Raw genomic sequence first — 22,177 nt, forward strand, 5'->3', positions numbered from 1 at the left:
TTGATCTGGCACACGAGAGGGTGGTTGCCAGCACCATGCCCGGCCGCCTTTGTCTCTCCAGTGGCGATGCTTACACACTGCACCAGGTACTTATTTAAGGCTCAGTCGACATAGGGGAGGCCCAGGAGTGGTTCACATAATCATCACTGGTGTTGGCCGTGACCAGGAATTGAACTCAGTTTGCCGGGTTGGTAACAGCGTGATAACTGCGACACTACCGCTCACCTTACCCACACACTCACCCACCCACTTGCTCACCAACTAATCAACTCACTCACTCACGCATCCACCCACTTACCCACAACTCCACTCACCCACCCACTCACCCTCTCATCCACTCACCCACAAACCCATCCACTCATCCACAAACCCACCCACTCACTCACCCACTCACTCACCCACTCACTCACCCACTCACTCACCCACTCACTCACCCACTCACTCACCCACTCACTCACCCACTCACTCACCCACTCACTCACCCACTCACTCACCCACTCACTCACCCACTCACTCACTCACTCACCCACTCACTCACCCAGTCACTCACCCAGTCAATCACCCACTCACTCACCCACTCACTCACCCACTCACTCACCCACTCACTCACCCACTCACTCACCCACTCACTCACCCACTCACTCACCCACTCACTCACCCACCCACTCAACCACTCACTCACTCAACCCTGTCTGCTCACTACCCCCACCCCATTCGAGGTCTGTTCGGCTCTGGAGCGGCTGGACTCGATGGGCGTCATCCCGCAGGGCGAAGCTTGGTTCGTTCCTCTGAGGGCGGTGCTCACGCACAGAGCCATCTGCTCCAAGTTCTGCGCCTTTGGGCAGGCAAGGCCTCTCTGCGTCTCTCTGCACCTGGCCTACAACTTCATAGCACAGGAGGGCTGGCCCGGTAAGGATCTGATGGCCTGAGCCACACACCCACACACACCTACTCATTCACCGACTAACTCACCCACTCTCTCACCCGCTCACTCACCCACCCACTCATCCACTCACTCACACAGTCACTCATAGTGTCACCCACTCACCCACCGACTCTCTCACCCACTCTCTCACTCACTCACCCACTCACTCACCCACTCACGAACTCACCCACCAACTAACTAACCGACCCACTTACCAACTCACTCGCCCAGTCACCCACTCACTTACGCACTCAATCGCCCCCTCATCAACTCACCCACTCAATCACGCACTCACACAGCCACTCACGCACTCACACAGCCACTCACGCACTCACCCACCCATTCACCAGCCACCCACTCACACAGTCAATCATCTGTCACTCACTCACCCACCAACCCACTCACTAACTAACTCACTCACTCACCCACTCACTCCCTCACCAAGTTACTCAACCAGTCACCCACTCACCCACTTAATCAACCACTCACTTACCTACTCAATCAACCACTCACTCACCCACTCAATCAACCACTCACTCACCTGCTCACCCAGTTACTCTTCCAGTCACCCACTCACTCACCCACTCACCCACTCACTCAACCACTCACTCACTCACACACTTACTCACTCACCAACGCACTCACTCACACACTCACTCAACCACTCGCTCACATACTCACTCATCCAGTCACCAACTTACTCACCCAGTCACCTAGTCACCCAGTCACCCAATCACCCACCCAGTCACCCATTCACACACACAGTCAGCCACTCACCCACTCACACAGTCACTCATTTTGTCACTCACTCACCCACCCAGTCACTCCCTCACCCATCCACTCACTCACCCAGTCTCTCACCCACTCAAACACCCACTCATCCACCCACTCACACATCAACTTACCCAGTCACTCACCCACTCACCCACCCACTCACCTACTCGCTCAACTGGTCACTCACCCACTCACCCACTTGCTCAATCACTCACTCACCCATTCACTTACTCACCTCCTCATTCACACAGTCACTCATCCAGTCACTCACCCACCCAGTCCCCCACCCACTCACTCCCTAACTCACCCACCCATTCACTAACTCTCTCATTCACCCACTCCCCCACCCAGTCAACCAGTCACCCACTCACTCACCCAATCACCCACGCAGTCACCTAGTGCGATGGATATATTGCCACTGGTGAGACAAAGGCGGCTGGGCGTGGTGATGGCCACCCACCCCCTCGTGTGCCTTCATAGATGCTACTCACAAGCCGCACTTTCCCCAATAATTTGTTAAGGCTATGCGGGGGATCTTAGTTTTTGTATTTTTTGTGTTTGCTAATACCGTGAAAGGCAATGGTTTGCTGTACTTGTACATACTAATATATACAGTAACACCTCGATATTCGTTCCTGGAGCTTTGTTCATATATTGAAATTACGTATCTTCTATATAAATAAAACCTTAATCTATGTCTCAAAAAACCTCGAGTGTGCTTATTGACAAGGTAGAAAGCTGACATTTGGTACATATTCTTTGGGTCTTTTGGTAAAACCACGTAGATAGAAAAATAATAAAATGAATAAAAAATAATAATATCACTACGTTTCGATCACAACACAAGCAATCGTCATCAGGTGAAAAATATAGCGGGAGAGCTGCTGAGGCAGGAAAGAATATATGTCGGGAGCGCTGCTAAGGCACGGTGTTATAAAGTTTTGAGATGGGTGTAGCCCAATGGTCAGTGGGCAGTGCTAGAGATGAAATTTTCATGTAAATGTAAGATCGGGTAAATCTTGACAAACGAAGCTGTAGGGGTGGCCATTGTATTGTGAGAGATTAGCATGTTAATGTAAGAAATTTGCTTGTAAATGTAAGCTCGGAGAGAGCTCGGAAAAAGCCATCTCTACATGGAGATGGAAAAGGATGGCAAGCCGCCATTTACTAACACAGCTAACGGTGGCTGTGTTAGTGAATGTAACTCAGAGAGTCAAAAATAACTGCTCACATAGGTAGGTAGGAAGGGAACAACACAGCCAGTTATGACCTAAGCTGGTTAATAACGTCCTTCCAATGATTTCTCAGTTTGTATCCATTTTCTTGGTCGAAATTGTGTCTGTGTTTTATATATCTGGATGGCTTCATGAACGAATCTTTGCTGATAGCCAGTCGGTTTGCAGAGTACCTTCGTCTTAGAAAAATTGGTGCATAGGTAGTTTTTAGGACAAAAACAATACAAACAATCTGAAAATCCTAGATTTTTTTTTCAAGGCACCCAAATCTCGATTTTAAGTGCCCTATAAACATGTTTGTCTGTGTCATTCGGAAACCTGTGAAAACTATAATATTGCGGGGTTTTTTTTCGGTTGATAGAGCGTTAAACAGCAAACAATATTAAAGCGAGAACCATTGTTTTATCTTTTATTCTTTTGAGATATTTCAGATTCAAGCAGTTTCGAACGAACAATACGCATGTTTGATGTTCAAATCGTAATACTTCGAAAACGGTAAAAGACAGAAGCTTCCTCTCAAGATATTAAGTTCATTAATTTGTGTTATTTCTCATTTCAAAAAGTAACGGAATATTTAAATCGAGCGGTTTCCAATGGGTACGGCTTTAAATATGAGAAGTTGATCAATACAAAAAAATTGGATTAGATCGTGTAAATATATGAATGTGTCGTTAAAACCCACCACCACCCGACACAGCCAACTAGTAAGTGTTGTCACGTGAACAGAACGTGCAAATTCGTCACTAGTACAGCACACCGGTGTGTTGGAGAGCCAAGTCACAACATTTATAATCTGAGTACGACGTTTATATATTTACGCGATCTAACCCAAAAAAACCTCATATGGATGATATTGGTCGCGAAAGCCTACGCGATAAATAAGAAATTGAATCAAGTCGTCAATTCTATTTTTTTTGCGGAAAAATACAAGTTTTTTAGTAGTTGTTAGTGTCTGATCGTACGTACAAAAATTTGTCAAACATCATATTAGGTTATATTTATTGAAAACTTTGCCTAGCAAAGACAAGCTTTATGAACTATTATTTAATAAGTTATAACATTAGTATTCTGATGATGCATTCCCAGCATTTGTAACATACTATTTAATTTCATAAAAACTTAATAACTTACCATTCACATTGTAAACAAATGCAATTTATATTTAAAATGATATTTAATTTCATACAGCACACCATTACAATGAAAAAATGATACAAATCAAATAAACAGTGCACTGTAAAATATATTCACACTTACCAGCGTAGTCTTAAGGTAGTATTGCCCACCAAGTACCTTGGCAACATAGTGCATTGCTGTGCGCTGATTGGCCTAGACGACTGTAAACACTCTGACCATCGCGATCCGCAACGCTCAAGAAACCGTATCTTATTCTAATTTAATTCTTATATAAAATAGTAATGTAGATCGGTTATAAATTATTGATTAATTTCAGTGTATTTTGGTATTATTTTCTTTTACAAATTTTACCATTCAAAAATGGTAATACATCCAAAATTCGTTCCCAAGAAACTTCACACATCAAACATTCGCACATCAATATGTTACTATATATATACGTTATAGATGATTTTATAAATATATTTATTTTTTCCTGACGTGGTTACCTTTTCTCTTTGTTTACTCCTATGATTTTTGTTGTTGTTGTAACTTTCTGAACCATCCCCGACTGGATATCTGTGAAAAAAAGGCTTCACAGCTCATCGGATTCCTCCTCCAGTCGAAATGCTCGTTTTTGATTCTGACATCACCAGCACTTGCACGCCAAAATCCCTGATGTTAAAGGCTACGGCAGGACGTGTCTGAATTTGTTGATAGAAGATTTAAAATCAATGATCACTCTGCCCTCCCCCCTCTTTCCCTAGCTGAATATGGACTCAATCACGCCGCAGTGAGAGTCACCGAACAGTCGCTCCTCAACCCATCGGATCCGAACTTTGTAGAGGAGCTCATAGACATGGTCATTGACGAGGTGGAGGTAGCACAAGAAGAACTGGGCACCTCTTCTGCCCTATCGTCAACATCATCACAGTCTTCACCACCACGACCATCATCATCGTCGTCTTATGTGTCCGTGCAAGATTCTACAGTCGTGAACGCTGACGTCAAGTACGCACTGTGGGCTCGATCCCCTGCACATTGAGCAGCACTGCCCATCGACTCTTCATTGCCCATAGACTCAGACTCCACACTGTCCATAGACTCAACAACACTTCTCATAGACTGAACACTGCCCATAGATTCTAAATTGTCCATAGCCTCAGGACTGCTGATAGACTCAACAACTTTGCACATAGACGAAACACTGCACTATTGAATCAACACTGCCCATAGATTATAAATTGTCCATAGCCTCAGGACTGCTGATAGACTCAACAACTTTGCACATAGACGAAACACTGCACTATTGAATCAACACTGCCCATAGACTCAGCACTGCCCATAGACTCAACAACACCGATCATAGACTCAACAGTGCCCATATACTAACACTGCCCAAAGGCTCAATACTGCATATAAACTCAACACTGCCCATATACTCAACATAAAGTGGGTGTGCAAATGGGTGAGTGGGTATGTGGGTGAGTTGATGAGTGAGTGGATTGGTTCAATGCGAGTTGTGTTTTACCTTGTGTGTGTGCGCCGTGTCAACCCCTCCACAGAGAGCTCGCCAAGATCGTGGGAGAGCCTCCAAAGCAATCTCTCCGTGGCACTCACAGTGAAACCTCCAATCAGGTTTGTTCATCAAAACCTTACCCATCGCGGTTTTTCCCATCGCGGATTTAGCCGTTTGTGACAATCTTATTGAGATTCTTAGGTTTTTTTCGGTAAAGTCACGTAGGTAAAAAATTAAAATTAATAAAAGTAAAATAAAATAAAAATCACGACGTTTCGGAGGCAACACAAGCTTCCGTCTTTAGGTGAAACCGTCACAGCCCGACAGCTGTTTCAAGTAAATGAGAGATTACAGGAGATACCACTCCGTATATATAATGGTTGAGATGGGGGGAAGGGCCAGGAATGGCCCATATTTATTGTTATGGTAAGGTGCGGCTTGAGACTATGAATAGACTTCATAACAAAAGACTGAGCCTTTATTATGGAGAGGTTCGGTTTGTGACTACGCCTAGCCTACATAACAAAAGTGTGAAAAAAGAAAGCTTAAACCTGGTAGAAAGCTAAACCTGGTAAAACAAAACTACCAGGCTTAGCTTTCTACCAGGTTTAGCTTTCTTTTTTCACACTTTTGTTATGTAGGCTAGGCGTAGTCACAAACCGAACCTCTCCATAATAAAGGCTCAGTATTTTGTTATGCAGTCTATTCATAGTTTCAAGCCGCACCTTACCATAATAATAAAAGTGGGCCATTCCTGCCCCCCCCCTCAACCATTATATATACGGAGTGGTATCTCCTGTAATCTCTCATTTACTTGATACAGCTGTCGGGCTGTGACGGTTCCACCTGAAGACGGAAGCTTGTGTTGCCTCCGAAACGTCGTGATTTTTACTTTATTTTACTTTTAATAATTTTAATTTTTTACCTACGTGACTTTACCGAAACAAACATAAGAATATGAATCTTTGCAGTCACGAAAGCTTCAAATCTAGAATCTTATTGAGGTACGGTTCACAGATTGCGCTCCTTTGGCTCGTACGTGTACGTATGTTGAACTTCTTTCACCACCATACAAAGCCAACGTGGTTGACCACGAGATTCCTGCACAGTAATGCATCGTAAATAAATACTGGGCAGGTATTCTATCTGTACTGCTCGTGGTAATGCTGCTACGGAAGAATACACGAGCTGTCTTGTCTCCGTTTTTTCTCCCCAGCGGTCAATCGCAGTTCCCAGGTCAAGTGGTATTCCCAACCTCCAGTGAGGAAGGCAGTGAGGTTCAGCCGCCCGTGACTTTTCAGATTGTTTGTATTTCACATACTGTGTCTTATATACTGTGTGCCTGGGTATTTTGTACCATCGGAAACTCCACCCCCACAACTCCCAATTGGTGATGGGTAAGTTGTGGCGAGAGTGGAGAGTTTCCCATACCTGGGCAGTGTGCTCATGACTGGCTCCAGTATTACAGCAGAGGTCTCACTCGGAATCAATTAAGCAGCATTATTTTATCATCGTTTGCGTAACGCTGTGTGGACGCTACCTGGTCTGTCGCTCCACACGAAGCTTCAGGTCTTCTCGTCCACAGTTATCCCTTCCCTTCTCTATGCTTGCGAAACGTGGACCACCGCAATGGAACATCGTCGCCAGTTAAAAACATTTAGGCTGGCCTGTCTACGATCCATCCTGGGTTTAACCAGGCTGGATTGTGTGAGGAGCTCACAAATTCTTGAAAGATGTGGACAAAGTACCATTGGTGAGCTCCTGTGGCAGGCAAGGCTGCGTTGGCTGGGTCATGGAGCCCGCATGCCCTGCCACCGAATGCCTAAACAAATTTTGTTCAGCCAGATAGAGGGGGCTAAACGAGCGCGGCACGACCTAGAGAAGAGATGGAGTGATGTGGTACAGGAGGATGTGGAGCTGAGTGGACTTGGCAATGACTGTCAAGATCGGCCTCTGTGAAGGAGGCTCGTGAAGGATGCTACAGGGCAGTTGGAGGCAGTCGCCCTCCAACAACAACGGAGGGTGGATGAGCGACGCTCACAACAACGAGCGGAGTGCCGTGTGGATAAAGTACAGCAAGTTGGCACAGTAGGGAGCACAGGTGGTGCATGAGCCAGTCATCTCAGTCAGTGGCACCTGGGTCTGCCCCGTGGCCTTCTGCCAGCGGGCATTCAACACTGCACCTGGCCTCAACGTGTACATAGCCTGGCACAAGGACCGTGGTGACATTACCGCCTCTCAGTGGCGAATCGCGGATGCTGTTGATACTTGGTGGTAAAGGCTGTGTGTAAGTGGAGCAGGCTATGTGTGTGTGTGGGCCATGGTGGTGTGAGTGGGGGGAATGTATGTAGCTAGAATAGTGTGTGCAAGAGGCTGGTAACCCCTCCATCTGGTACTTATTCTAAAAGGCACCCCGATAGAAACACCAAAATAAGCTCGTGCTAGAGGCTGCAGGCGGACAGGCGTTTATGATGCCTTCTGGCCAAGCTGCATCTGGCCGAGACAGACTAAACCCCTCCACTCGGGGTTCCTCTAGGTATAGGATACTACTGCGATTAGCCATGTTGGGACTATCATTGCGGAGAAGAGGCTACCACTCATCTGTCGGGAGATGGACTGGTCCCACCTGGACCTTTGTGGAATACAGGATGTCTGACAGTGCGGTTATGGCTCCAGTCATCACGCGTGGTGGAGAGTTCTCTATTCGGGACAGGAAACTGCTAAAGAACAGAGTGGCACTTATTTTGAACAAAAGAAGAAAGGAGGTGTGGGAGCATGGCAGTGTGGTATGGGAATCTATAAGTCCCAGGCTACTCTAGGCTCACCTCCATATCAATAAGAGGCAATAAATGGTGGTGGTTGCTTATGCTTTCACCGAAAATTAATGTCAGTGGAGGGAAGTAGACGAGACCGATGAGTCAAATGCCTTCCTTAACCTCCTGTCTCAGGTTCTAGCAAAGTGGCCCCTCAGCATAGTCATCCTGTTGGGTGAATTTAATCAACGGAGTGGGTCATGATGCAGACACCTGGGCTACAATGACCAGAAGACATGGGCCAGATCAGGTAAAAAAAAATGGTAGGAGGCTGCTATGCTTCTGTGCAGCCCATGTGCTTGTAGTTACCGACAAGGTGTTTCGGCATCGGCTCATCCACACCACATCGTGGAAGCACACCGGGTCCAAGCAAAAATATCTGGACTAAATAGTGAGGGCCTAGTGTATCAGGATACATGTCCTTGACACCAGGACTTACCGCTGAGCTTATCTGCCCAGTGTCGATCGACTTGTTATCTCTACGATGTACCTGCCATTCTTCCACTCCGGTGGTTGGTGTCCATCCAGTACCCCATTCCAACCCACAGTGGCCTGGTCTCATCTAGCTGAGGACAGTTGCAAGCAGAAATTTCAACATCAATTACAGCTGCTGAGGTTTACATCGTCCTCCTCTTGATGCTGAGGGGAAATGGGTGAGTTTCAGGACTGCGAATCATACAGCTGCAATGGCTGCATTGGTATGCAGTCCAGACATCCCCAAAGACACGGACTGAATGAGATTTTCCCGCTGGTTGAGAAAAAATAACAGTCCGATTCCCATCGTCTGCAACATTCAACATCGGAAAATGGGGAGACTTGCCACAGCCTTCGCTCGGAGGTCTGGAGAGCCGTGCGGTGCTGCCAGGGGGAGTAGTGGGCGTGCTTTGCTATTGAGATGGAATCTGCCTCAGTAGTCTCTAATCACAAATCATTCCATTAAAAAAGTAACGTGGAGCGCCTCACCTATCACCATCCATACGTTAGAGAATGGAGGTCCAATCTCGGACCTCTAGGAACTGATCTGCAGGGATGCAGCACATTTCTATGAGGTCTTAAAAAAGGGGAATTCCCTCAGTCCAGAAAAACCTGCTCGGGCTGCGGTGCCTCAAATATTGGCAGGAGTAACCATCCCTTCTCAGTGGCTGGCTGAGGTGCCATATGTGCAGGATTACACGGGGCGATCCAGAGTCTGAGACAAGGGAAAGCGCCGGGCAGAGATTATCTCTCAAGCTAAATTCAGAGGAAGGGTGGCATCTGTGTGCAGACTGCCCTACATGACATCAATACAACGGTCTGGACCACAGGACAGGTTCCACATGCTTGGAAGGATGCTCTGGTGGTTCCATCTCTTAACAACTACAGTGTACTGGGAAAAGTCATGACAAGGCTTATTCAACATTGGCTTGGCAGGCACGCTGAGGAGAGACTTGCAGAGCCCCAATGTGGGTTTATACAGGGGAATCCCTGTGCGGATGCTATATTCTCTGTCCGTCTGCTACAGCAACAATGGAGGACAGAGGATTGACGCTCATAACAATGAGCGGAATGCCGGGCAGATAAAACACAGTGAGATGTCATAGTTGGGGGTACATTTGGTGCATCTGCCAGACATCAAAGTCAGTCAACCCATGGTCGCTGGGTCTGTTCCATAGCCTGCCAGCGGGCCTTCGACACTTTACGTGGCCTCAAAGTGCCCTTATCATGGCATAGACACAGTGGTAACGTCACCGTCACTTAGAGATGAGTGGCTGGTTGTTATTGTACATTTGGGGGAGTGGTGGCGCAATGGTTAGTTCACTGGACTACAAACCTGGCAACCTAGGTTTGATTCGTGCTCACGGCCACAAACTCCAGGGATGATTATCGGAACCGGTGCTGGGCCTCCCCTCGGTCGTCTCAGCCTAAAATGAGTACCTGTGTAGTATACATTGACACTGGGGAGACAAAGGTGGTGTCACATGATATGAAGTCTATGCAAGCGGGGTGGAAGAATTTGTGAGCCGACGCAACATGAGGCCTTGCCGGCATGGCAAGGGCCAGCTTGGGGTAGCCCCCCACCTCTGCCAGGCCTTCGTGCACCACCATCGCGAGTCTCCGCTAGAAACTCCTCCAGGGGTGCATTGCGTGGCCCTCTGCCATGCTGCCGGGCCCAGCCAAGGGCTCGACGGGGCCACCCCCCGGCAGGTCTCCATCTCTTCCTTACTCTCCTCATCCCCTTTATAGAAGAAGAGTCCTTTCCTTCGAGTGAAGCCCTCCTGGGGGTACGAACCCCCCTTCCTCTGAGTGCGCCAGCGTACGCCACATCAGACATCTCGTCTGGACAACTATTCCATACCTCAATACCTCACAGAGGGGTTCATTTTCCAGCCCCCCACCCACCCCAAATTGTTGAATTCGGAGGTGCCCTTGCAATCGTCGTTTAATATGTGTGCCTCTATGTAGGTGATTATCTCTATACGTGTATGTCGGTGCAGGGAAGGTTTATTTAAACTGAGGGCCTCCCGTTTGGGCTGAGACCTCTCATAGAGTTAGCTACCTGCCTAACACCAGCACTCACTCACGCACACACACAGCGCATCATAAACGATATAAAGGCAACGACAGCACAAACTGTGGAACGTTTATTCTCTCACCTCGGGTTTGACTGGGCTTAGAGGAGCTTTCTGGAGTACCTCGACCTAGTGAGCCCGGAACGGTGGCACTCGAACTCAGAATGTGTGTGTTCCAGCGGAACCCAATGCCTTGATATCCTCCACTCTCCAGCACACCCTCCACCAGACTCCCTTTTCCAACCCCAATACCTCCCGCTTCCTGATTTCTGCACACTCTGGGCCCTAGCTCCCTGATTTGCCACTGATTGGGGAGGGGTCTTGCGGTTTTTTTAATAACTAGCACGAATTACGTAATCTCACTCCTCCCATCCTCCCTCAACCGCCCCCTCACTACGAATTAGCTTTTAAATTACTTCCAGTGAGAAGTGTCGGTCCCACTGGCTTTGCCCGATGTGTTGGGAATGGCGGTCTTAACAATAACCAAGTGGCAGAGAGAGAGCGATAAACAACGGCGTGTGTATTCCATTTCCATATCGTGCTTGTGCCTTCATAGCCGACAAAGGAACCCCCAGATGAAGGTTAATTCTTTGTGCTTATCAGTATTTGTATGGCTGCTTTGGCACGTGTGTGATGATAGTATTTGGGGGTTGTGTGCCTCCTGTGAGGGCACCCGCCCCACCGATATTAGCAGGTAAACGTGCAGGGCTTAGCAAAGGGCATTCATTTCTCGGTGGTCTATGGCTTTACAGTGGCATTCTGTGGTCTACCCAACCTGCCGTGTGCCGTGCTGCCCTTCATAATTGATGGTACTCGCTAAACGCACATGCCCTGAGCATCTGTTAAGGCTAGACGGGGGATCTTTGTCTTGTTTGTGCAGATTCCCAACGTGGGGATGTTGGCTGCAGTTTGTTGCTCCGCTCTCTGCCTGGGTCTTCTCGTGCTGTGGATACTGAGCTCCCGACGCCAGGTGAGGGTAAGTGTGTGTCATAGTGAGTCGTGTACTGATGAGCGTGCTGCAGTACGAACCTGGCGACTGGCAGTAGGTCTACATGAAATTGATTTCTTTAAGACCTTGGTACTTTGCAACCGACTGGCTATCAACAAAGATTCGTTCATGAAGCCATCCATATATACAGACACAGACACCATTTCAACCGAGACGACGGTTTTAAACTCAGCAATCATTGAAAAGATGTCATCAACCACTTTGGGTCATGACTTGATTTGTTTTTTCTTGTCCACCTCCACTGTCAGCAGTGTGGGTGTGTGGAGCCAGGTGCAATGCTTTGATTCATGTAGACCTACTGGCGGTGTCGGGGCCCTCTTCTACATTAACATTAGCTGTCTCGCCCATCTATAAACCTTCTAAACAGCTTGCCCTCAGAGGCTAACCTCCCTGTTCCTGATGATGGCCGCTTGTGTTGCGATCGAAACGTCGTGAGATTTATTTAATTTTTATTCACTTTATTTTTATTATTTTACTGTTATTATTTTTCTATCCATGTGACTTTACCGAAAGAACCATAGAATATAGCACATTTCATCTCTGATGCAGACGACGTCTTAAAAATTGGAGACCAGTGTTCTCAGAGGTAACGCATTCCATAGTCTTGGAGCTGCATTGACAAAAGCCAGATCACCCTAAGAATAGAGCCTTGCCCTCGGAATACTAAGAAGGAGATAAAAACTATCTCAAGGACTTCATTGGTGTTAGTAATTATGGGCTAACCCATTGACAGCCTTGTAGGTCAATAGCAGCACGTTATAATCAATTCGATATTTGATTGGTAGCCAATGCAGGAACAAGATAAAGGGTGTGATGTGCTCGTGAAATGGTCTTCGTGTAAGCATTCTAGCAATAGCATTCTGAACGAGCTGAAGTCTACCAAGCACCTTTTTCGGAATCCAAATCAGTAATGCGTTGCAATAGTCGTTGGGAGAACACAAATACATGGACCACACTCTGTAAATCATCAGGTGAGAGGAATTGACGAAGCCAGGCAATATTTATGAGGTGGAAACATCTTGTTCTGACTACTCAATACATGTGCCTCATGGCAATGGCTGATCAAATTCTACATCAAAACTTCTGACCTCCTGTATACATATATTATAATAATATATATATATACATAACAATCTATAGACAAAAATAGTAAACTGATTTTAGATAACTTTAAGTGGGAACAAATTAATTTGAACTTTGATTTTGTCTGCATTTAATAAGATAAAACTCGTCTGAAGCCAAGATCTCACCAGAGATAATGATGCAGACAATGAAGAGATTTCCCTTGCACAATTGGAGCCTATGCGGGCATGCATTTGTGTGTCATCAGCATAGCAGTAATATGGCAAGCCCAGATGTCATAGCAGTGTGCTTGGAGGTGCCATATAGGCATTGAATAGAGAGGAGCCAAGTACTGATCCTTGTGGAACATTGCATTGAACCAATATAATTGGAGATTTGTCATCATCAATTGTAAAATAATGTACGCGATTCTACAAATAGGAGTGAAACCACTGTAATGCAAGACCAGAAATCCCCACTGAGTGTTCCAATCATTCAAGAAGGACCCCATGGTCAATGATGTCAAACGGAGCACTAAGGGCTATCAGGACAATAACACTTGCTTGCCCCCTGACTGCTTGCAGCCATTAATCGTTGATCACCCTCTCAAGAGCTGTCTCAATGCTGTGTACAGCCCTGAAATCTGATTGAAAGAGGTCGAATAAGTTGTACATGGCAAGATCCTGATAGAATCGAGAGGCGAGAGCACATTCCAGGATCTTAGAGAAGGAAGTTGGGAAAAATGTTTGGTAAGCTTGTAGTCAAGACCTGGCTTTTTTAACAGTGGGGTGACTGCCGCCATTTTAAAAGTACCAGGAACTATATCAGTCTCATAAGACTTGTTGAAAAGGCCAAGAACACAGGGTACCAATGTGGAAAAGTTATCCCATAGCAGTCTGTAAGGAAAATGATCCAGTGGACAAACAACAGGTTGATCGAGATCCAACAATCAAAGAGGTGAATTTGGCAGGTGTAATAGTGGGGTTGGGGTAAATCAGATAGAAGGGGAACGGGGGAGGGGGGCAGATAATAATTTAAATGTTTGTCCTCATGCAGAAAATGATTACTGGCCGGAAGTAAGGTTCGTGCATTATCCTTGCTCACTGCAATGCAACTGGAACTATAGGATGCTTTAGCAATTAAAATGTTGACCAAAGAGACATGGGCCTGTTCTTTAAAAGCTGGTGATGTATGGTGACACCAGACTTCATCCATGTACGTCAGCATGAAGAACAATCGCGTTTTGTATCGTCATTAGCATTGTACCATGGAGAATGTTTCCTAGAAAAGATCCATGAGTTTGGAGAGGTACTAAACGGCCAAGCATAAGTGGCAGTACAGAGTTTAATAATTGAGCAGACGCCTTGACAGGAAGATAACATTTCTGAGTGAAGGAAGCGCAGGAGAGGGCCTCCATAAGAGAAGTTGATGTAATGGATGTAATGTTACGAAATGAAATTCTGTCTCTAGTTGATGAACCAGGAGGGGAAAAGGGACATTAAAGATAACCATTGAATGATCAGCAATTCCTGGATCCCAAGGGAAGACAACATTTTTAAGGTCTGTCCACCAGAGTGAGTGGGCTTTTTAATATTCTGAGTGAAGCCAAAACTATTTATAATGGCCAAAACATATTGACCTGGTTGTTTAGGTGATGCATCAACACGTGGGTTGAAGTAATCAAGAATTAGAATGCGCTCAATGCAAGTACACACCTTGGACAGGAACTCAGAGAATCCAGAAAATAAAGTGAGGGTCAGCGTGGGAGGGCGGTACAACGACATTACCATTGGCTGGGCCAAACTAGGTTTCCAGACCAATGCCAGGTGCTCAAACGGCCAAAATATTGGTATTGACAGATGACTAAGGTTTGCTGATTTGGTGTGAATTAGTGTCAGACCACCGCCCCCCCCCCCTCCCCCGGTCAAATGACTGGGGCTTCTCATGAAACCTGAAGGGGTGGCCTTATTAAGTTAACAGTAATAAAAAGGCCTATGCCAGGTCTTCGTCACACAAGAAGGTCAAAACAATAATAATTTAAATGTATAATGCTCATTCTATCCCAGAATCCCAATGTGCAATAATGATTGCAAATTATTGCTAATGAGTTAATTCCCTGCCAACGCCTGACTGGAAAGTAAACGCACATTGAGCAGTGCTCATTCGGTAGACTTGCTTGCGGGTGCCTTTAAAGGGAATGTTTGGTTGGTCACAAAGAGCAGTCATCAACTGGAGTGGCATTAGTAACGAGAGATCTAGGAATAATGGGATCAGCGGAAGAGGTCTTGTGCATGAGTTAAGAGATAATCGTGTTACGACCCGCCCCATGATGGATGTAGGGCAATTTCCTAAGGAGACCCAATGTACGACAGGGGCCAGACAGTAAAGCTATTAAACGTAAACTAAGAAACGCTCAACGCGAAAAAAAAACAATCATTATGAAAAGTCAACTGCTGCTTGGCAAGCCACAACATCCCCGTCCCACATTGGCGATGTGGTCACTCCATAAGAAAGTTGTCCTGCGATGTAGATGCGGTTGTTTGGCAAGGAAGCCTCCCGCAATGACAATGTGATTGCTCGGTGACGAATCTGTCCCGTGACGGCGATGTGTTTTGCTCGAGGAGGAAGTCCCACCATGGCGACATCGCCGCGTCAGAGCTCGTTACAGACAGCCCTTATCCGGGCTCCAGCAGGGGTAGTGCAGGACATCTCAGAGCTCGCTGCAAAGCAGGAAAACTCCCCCAGCCAGCGCCAGCAGATCCTGTTGCTTCGCACCTTGATCAGGTCAGGTGGAAATAACAGCAGCCCGAGGACCAGGTCAGGCCAAGGTAGAGATGGCAGCAGCCTGCAGACTGGAAGCAGACCGGATAGAGATGGCGGCAGCCCAGAGGCCCGGAACCCGACCGCAGCACGCAGGCAGCTCGCTGGCAGCGACCAGGGACAAAAATAAAAATAAAAGTTCCTAAAAATGTAAGACATTCACACAGAAGGGTACGAATATTGAGAATACGAGAACAAAATGAAAGCAAACAGAGAGCTAAATGAGAGGAGATGAAAGGCAGAAGTAGGCGAACGTTATGAGAGGCAAGACGAGACACCAGCGTTTCCTGCCAACCAAGGTGTGTAACGTGATGAAGGTTGCAGGAAGGAATTGTATCATAGCTTGCAAATGGGGTTGGCATCGTCCCCCCCTCCTCCTCACATTGTGAGGGGAATGGCTGAGTTTAAAAACAGTGACTCATGCAGCTGCTATGGCTGGCATTTTTCCAATCCGGTGGATGGTGGGCGTCCAACTAGGCCGCCATTTAAACCCACGGCAGCCTTGTCTCAACCTGCTGATGAATTTCTCCCTGCGTGTCTCCTTTCCCTCCGCCCGTGTCTCACATCCCCCACCATATCTCCGCCCGGTGTCTCATATTCCACGCGTCCGAACGTTTATCTGCAGGTACAGAGCGTTGCAAACCGCCTGGGCTTGGTCCGAATTCCACGTTTCAAGTCGGGGCTGGGCGAGTACACGCAACTCAACAAGGGACAGGCCGACTGAGAGTCCCCGCACCTCCCACTCTCTCACGCCTACTGAATACAACGCACTCACCCACTCAATCACCCACTCACTCACATTCTGACCCAACCGCTCACTCTTTCACCCACTCATTCACTCAATCATCTGCATGCTCACTCACTCATTCATCCACACACTGACTCACTCATTAATTCACTCACCAATTCACCCACCCACTCACTCATTCACCCACCCACTCACTGATTCACCCACTCACTCACTAACCCACCCACTCACTCACTCACCCACCCACTTACTCATTAATTAAATAACCTATTTACTCATGAATTAATTCACCCACCCACCCACTAATTAAGTCGCCCACCCACTCACCTAGCCACTCACTCACCCACCCACACTCATTCACCCGCCCACTTAGTCATTCACCCATCCACCCGTTCATCCACTCATCTACCCACTCACGCACTCATCCACCAACTCACTCAACCACCCACTCACTCAACCACCCACTCACTCAACCACGCTCCCGCTCACCTATCCAATGATTCATTCACCCATCAACTCATTCACCCACGCACCTAGCCTGGCATATGCGCTGTGGTAATGTGCGTAATTTACCCACCCACTCATACATCCACCTACCCACTCACTCATTCATCAATCAACTCATCCACCCACTAACTCATTAATTTAATCACTCATGAATTCATTCACCCACTCATTCATTCACTCACCCACTCACCCGCCAACCTACCCACCCACCCACTCACTCACCCACCCACTCACTCACCCATTCACCCACCCATTCACCCACCCACTCACCCATTCACCCACCCATCCACTCACTCATCCACCTAATCATGCACTTATCCACCAACTCACTCAGCCACCCACTCAATCAAATAACCAAACTCCCACTCACTCATCCACTCATTCACCCAGCCATTAACCCATCCATTCATTCACCAATGCACCTATCATGGCATATGCGCTCTGGTAATGTGCGTAATTTACCCACCCACTCATTCATTCATCAATCAACTCACTCACCCACTAACTCATTAATTAAATCACGCACTCACTCATAAATGCATTCACCCACCCACTCATTTATTCACGCACCCACTCACTCACCTACCCACTTACCCACTTACTCATGCACCCACCCACACACTCATTCGCCCGCCCACTTACGCATTCACCCACCAACCCATTTACCCACCAATCCACTCATTCATCCACCCACTCATGCACTTGTCCACCAACTCACTCAACCAACCACTCACTCAAACAACCACGCTCCCACTCACCCATCCACTCATTCACCCATCCACTCATTTCACAACGCATCTAGCCTGGCATATGCGCTGTGGTAATGCCCCTAATTTACCCACCCACTCACTAACCCAACCACCCACTCATTCATTAATCAATCAACTCAGTCACCCACCCACTCACTCATTAATTCAATCACCCACTCATTCATGAATTATTTCACCTATCCACTCATTCATCCACTCACTCACCCACCCACCCATACACTCATTCACCCGCCCACATACTTATTCACCCACCTATTCACCCACCCATCCATTCACTCATCCACCCACTCATGCACTCAAACAACCATGCTCCCACTCACCCATCCACTCATTCACCCATCCACTCATTCACCCACACACCTAGCCTGGCATATGCGCTGTGGTAATGTCCCTAATTTATCCACCCACTCTCTAACCCAATCACCCACTCATTCTTGCATCAATCCACTTGCTCACCCACCAACTCACTCATGAATGCATTCACCCACTCATTTAGTCACCCACCTACCCACTCACTCAATCACCTACCCACTCACCATCCAATCACTTATCCACCCACTCACGCTCTCATCCACCCACTCACGCTCTCATCCACCAACGCACTCAACCACCCACTCACTCAAACAACCACGCTCCCACTCAGCCATCCACTAATTGACCTACGCACCTAGCCTGTAATATGCGCTGTGGTAATGTCCATAATTTACCCACCCACTCACTCACCCACTCAATCACCCACCCAATCAATCATTAAATTACTCACCCCCAACCCATTAACCAATCAGTCACCCTACCACTTATTCATTCACCCACTCATTCTCTGACTCACTCATTCATCCATCCACTCACTCATCCACGCACTAAACCACTCAATCATTCATCCACTCACCCACCCACTCACCCACCTATCAACCAACTCACTAATTCACCCACTCACCACTCATTCATTCACTCATCCACCCACTCATTCAACCACCCACTCACTGATTAACCAACAGACTCACTCATTTACTCACCTACTTACTTACTCACCCACCCACTCATTCAGCCACTCATTCATCCATCCACCCACTAACTCACTCATCTACTCACTCACTGACTCATTCACTCACCCACTTATGCACGCACCCATCCAATCACCCACGCTCCAACTTAGCCATTCACCCACCCACTCACAATACACGGACACACGTGTGTGTTAAAACACACACGCACCTAGCCTGCACCGCCACTTAGTGGTGAACGGGTAGAGAGATACATACTCATGTAGATATGCATAGACATACATAGAGATACACATTCACATTGATACACCTTTATAAATTTCCACATGATAAGCCACTTCGTTCAGCTATCATTTTGTGACAGGTCGCTTCTGAAAAAGAGCTATATAACTCAGATGTCCTTACCTGGTAAAAAATGAATTTGTATAGTTTACACATATATCTAAAGACACAAAGACAAAGATCCCTCAATAGTATTAAAGCACGTTTGGGGCAAGTGCTGTTAGCAGGCAGCAGCAACGCTTGTGAAGGTAGGCACGGAACACGAGAGGGTGGGTGGCCAACACCACGTCCGGCTTGCCTTTGTCTCCCCAGTGGTGATGTTTACCAAACACCACACCAGGTACTCATTTGAGGCTGAGTTCAGTTAATTGTCACTGGTGTTGGTCGTGAGCGGGATTCGAACTCGGGTCGCCGGGTTTTTCCCTGCTACGCTACCGCTCTCCACATGCACATTAATAGACAAGCACATTCAATGACCCACTTACCAACTTGACTAGTCACCCATTTACTCCCTCGCCCAGTCACTCACTCAGCCACTCAAGCACTCATTCACATCATCAGACGATTATTCAAGAACCAACCCACTCACTCATCCGCCCACTCACTCAGACCTCCACTCACTCACCCACTCAACCACCCATCCACTCACTAATTCACCCACCCACTTACCCACTCACCCATTATTAATGCTTTGCTATTTGTATTGTCATTGTACTGTTCGCCTTTTGGTATTGTCTGGTATAAAACTAGTGAGACAAGGCAATAAAATAGTCTGTAGCTCTGGTGTAGGCCAATCACTACCAAGGATAATGCATACATTATATTAATTGTCAAAGTATATTTGCGTGTTTTACAAAAAGCACCCTGTGTCGTGAATGCAGCCTCGATGCCTTGCAATAATGGGTGTCTATTTTGTGCATGGATGTCTTACCACCTCCTGTATTATTGTGAAACGTGGACCCCCCAAATGGAGCATCTTCGCCGGTTAGAAACGTTTAGGCTGGCCTGCCTACGATCAATCCTGGGTTTAACCAGCAGGCTGGATTGTGTGAGCTCACAAATCCTTGAAAGATCTGGGCAAAGTCCCATTGGTGAGCTCCTCCGGCAGGCAAGGCAGCGTTGGCTGGGTCATGGAGCCCGCATGCCCAGCCACCGCATGCCTAAACAGCTTTTTGTTCGGCCGGATCGAGGGGGCTAAACGGGCGCGGCACGGGCTACAGAAGAGATGGAGTGATGTGGTACAGGAGGACGTGGAGCTAAGTGGACTTGCCGATGACTGGTACCAGCGGTGTCAAGATCGGCCTCTGTGGAGGAGGCTCGTGAAGGACGCTACTGGGCAGTTGGAGGCAGTCGCCCTCCAACAACAACGGAGGGCAGAGGAGCGACACTCACAACAACGAGCGGAGCGCCGGGTGCCTAAAGCACAGCAAGTTGGCACAGTAGGGGGCACAGGTGGTGCATCAGCCAGTCATCTGAGTCATCTCAGTCAGTCGACCCGTGGCACCTGGGTCTGCCCCGTGACCTGCAAGCGGGCGTTCGACACTTCACGTGGCCTCAAGGTGCATATGGCCTGACACAAGCTTCGTGGTGACGCCACCGCCATTTAGTGGCGAATGGCGGTTGTATTATTTCTGGAAATGGTACAGCCTGTTCTTTTTCATCATCTTTATAACGACAACAAATCATCCCATGTTATTACTACACGGTATATTAAAGCGCAATAAATTCACCATAAGCAACACATTTTCCATAGAGGCATAAGCTAGCGTTCAAATAAATGCAATGCAAATGAATTACAAATGATCGGCACATTTTGCCTTTTATTCACTCAGAAGTGTGGGGACAGCACGGAAGGGACGGATCAGAGGGGGACAGTCTGGAGGGGGGAGGGACAAAACAAATACAGATAGCCCCCGTGTAGCCTTTACCGAACTGTTGGGGGAAGATTTGAAGCTTTCGTGACTGCAAGGATTCATACTCTTAGGTTTTTTCGGTAAAGGCACGTAGATAAAAATAATAGAAATAATAATAGATATAAAATAATAAATCACGACGTTTCGGAGGCAACACAAGTCTCCGTCATCAGGTTATACAGTAAATATAGCTGTGACGGTCCCACCTGATGACGGAGACTTGTGTTGCCTCCGAAACGTCGTGATTTATTATTTTATTTATATAATTATTTATAATATTTTTATTATTTACTTTTGTTTTTACCTACGTCACTTTACCGAAAAAACATAAGAGTATGTTGGAGCAAGCGCTGTTAGCGAGCACCACCTATGAAGGCCGGCACGGCACACGAAGGTTTAGGATAGTGATGTTTACACACCGCTCCGGGTACACGGTTGAGGCTGATTTGACCTAGGGGAGGCCCATGACCAGTTTAGATCACCGTCACTGGTGTTGATGGTGGCCGTGACCGGGAATCGAACTCGGGTCTCTGCCGGGTTTGTAGCGCAGTGCTGCGTGCCCTTAGTATGTGTTGTCAAGTAAACAGAACGTGGCCAATTCGTCACTAGTACAGCACACCTGTGTGTTGGAGAGCCACGCCACAACATTTTCAATCTGAGTACAACTTTTCGCCAGTAATTAAAACTAGCTTCATCAGGCGACAGACAAATTTGTGGCGGGTTTAACCACACATATATCTACGCGTTCTAACAAAAAGAAACTTATGGATGATATTGGTTGCAAAAGCTTACGTGTCAAACTCCAAATATGTAGGCGCCAGGGTCCGGATCGAGATCGAACACGCGACCTCCTGCATATCAGGCGAGGAATATATCATCACACCACCGTGGTGCCCCTTAAGTAAATACATAACGTATTTTACTTAAAATTGTATCATCAATTCCCAAGCTCCGGAAAGCCAGTAAAACTGTAGTGGCTGGGTTGGCCACGATCGCCACGACTCGTAGCTGGCAGTACTAGCTCAGGCCAGTAGAGAGCGGAAGGGAGGCCGGATCGGCTCAACAATAATGATGCACAGTTGGCCCTGGGCAATCACTGGGGGGAAGCATCGGGAACAACGGTTGGGACCC

The 22,177-nt window shown here is 47.2% G+C and overlaps 1 protein-coding gene across 3 annotated transcripts in view; it reads left to right on the plus strand.

Moving 5' to 3' along the window:
- LOC133338984 (uncharacterized) overlaps positions 1–20,992 on the plus strand; it is a 50,504-nt gene extending 29,512 nt beyond the window's left edge. For 2 of the 3 annotated variants that reach the window (XM_061547125.1, XM_061547127.1), the window contains 5 exons: positions 720–909; positions 4,818–5,061; positions 5,616–5,688; positions 11,812–11,907; positions 16,448–20,992. In XM_061547125.1, coding sequence (XP_061403109.1) covers positions 720–909; positions 4,818–5,061; positions 5,616–5,688; positions 11,812–11,907; positions 16,448–16,546 — 702 coding nt within the window. In that variant the 3' untranslated portion in view covers positions 16,547–20,992. The remainder of the gene's footprint in view (positions 1–719; positions 910–4,817; positions 5,062–5,615; positions 5,689–11,811; positions 11,908–16,447) is intronic. The other variant, XM_061547126.1, reaches the window with a different exon arrangement.
- The last annotated feature ends 1,185 nt before the right edge of the window (positions 20,993–22,177 follow it).

The sequence above is a fragment of the Lethenteron reissneri genome, unplaced genomic scaffold (assembly GCF_015708825.2).
Source record: "Lethenteron reissneri isolate LAM-NWPU_2019-01 unplaced genomic scaffold, ASM1570882v1 scaffold_1639, whole genome shotgun sequence".
Lineage (NCBI taxonomy): Eukaryota > Metazoa > Chordata > Hyperoartia > Petromyzontiformes > Petromyzontidae > Lethenteron > Lethenteron reissneri.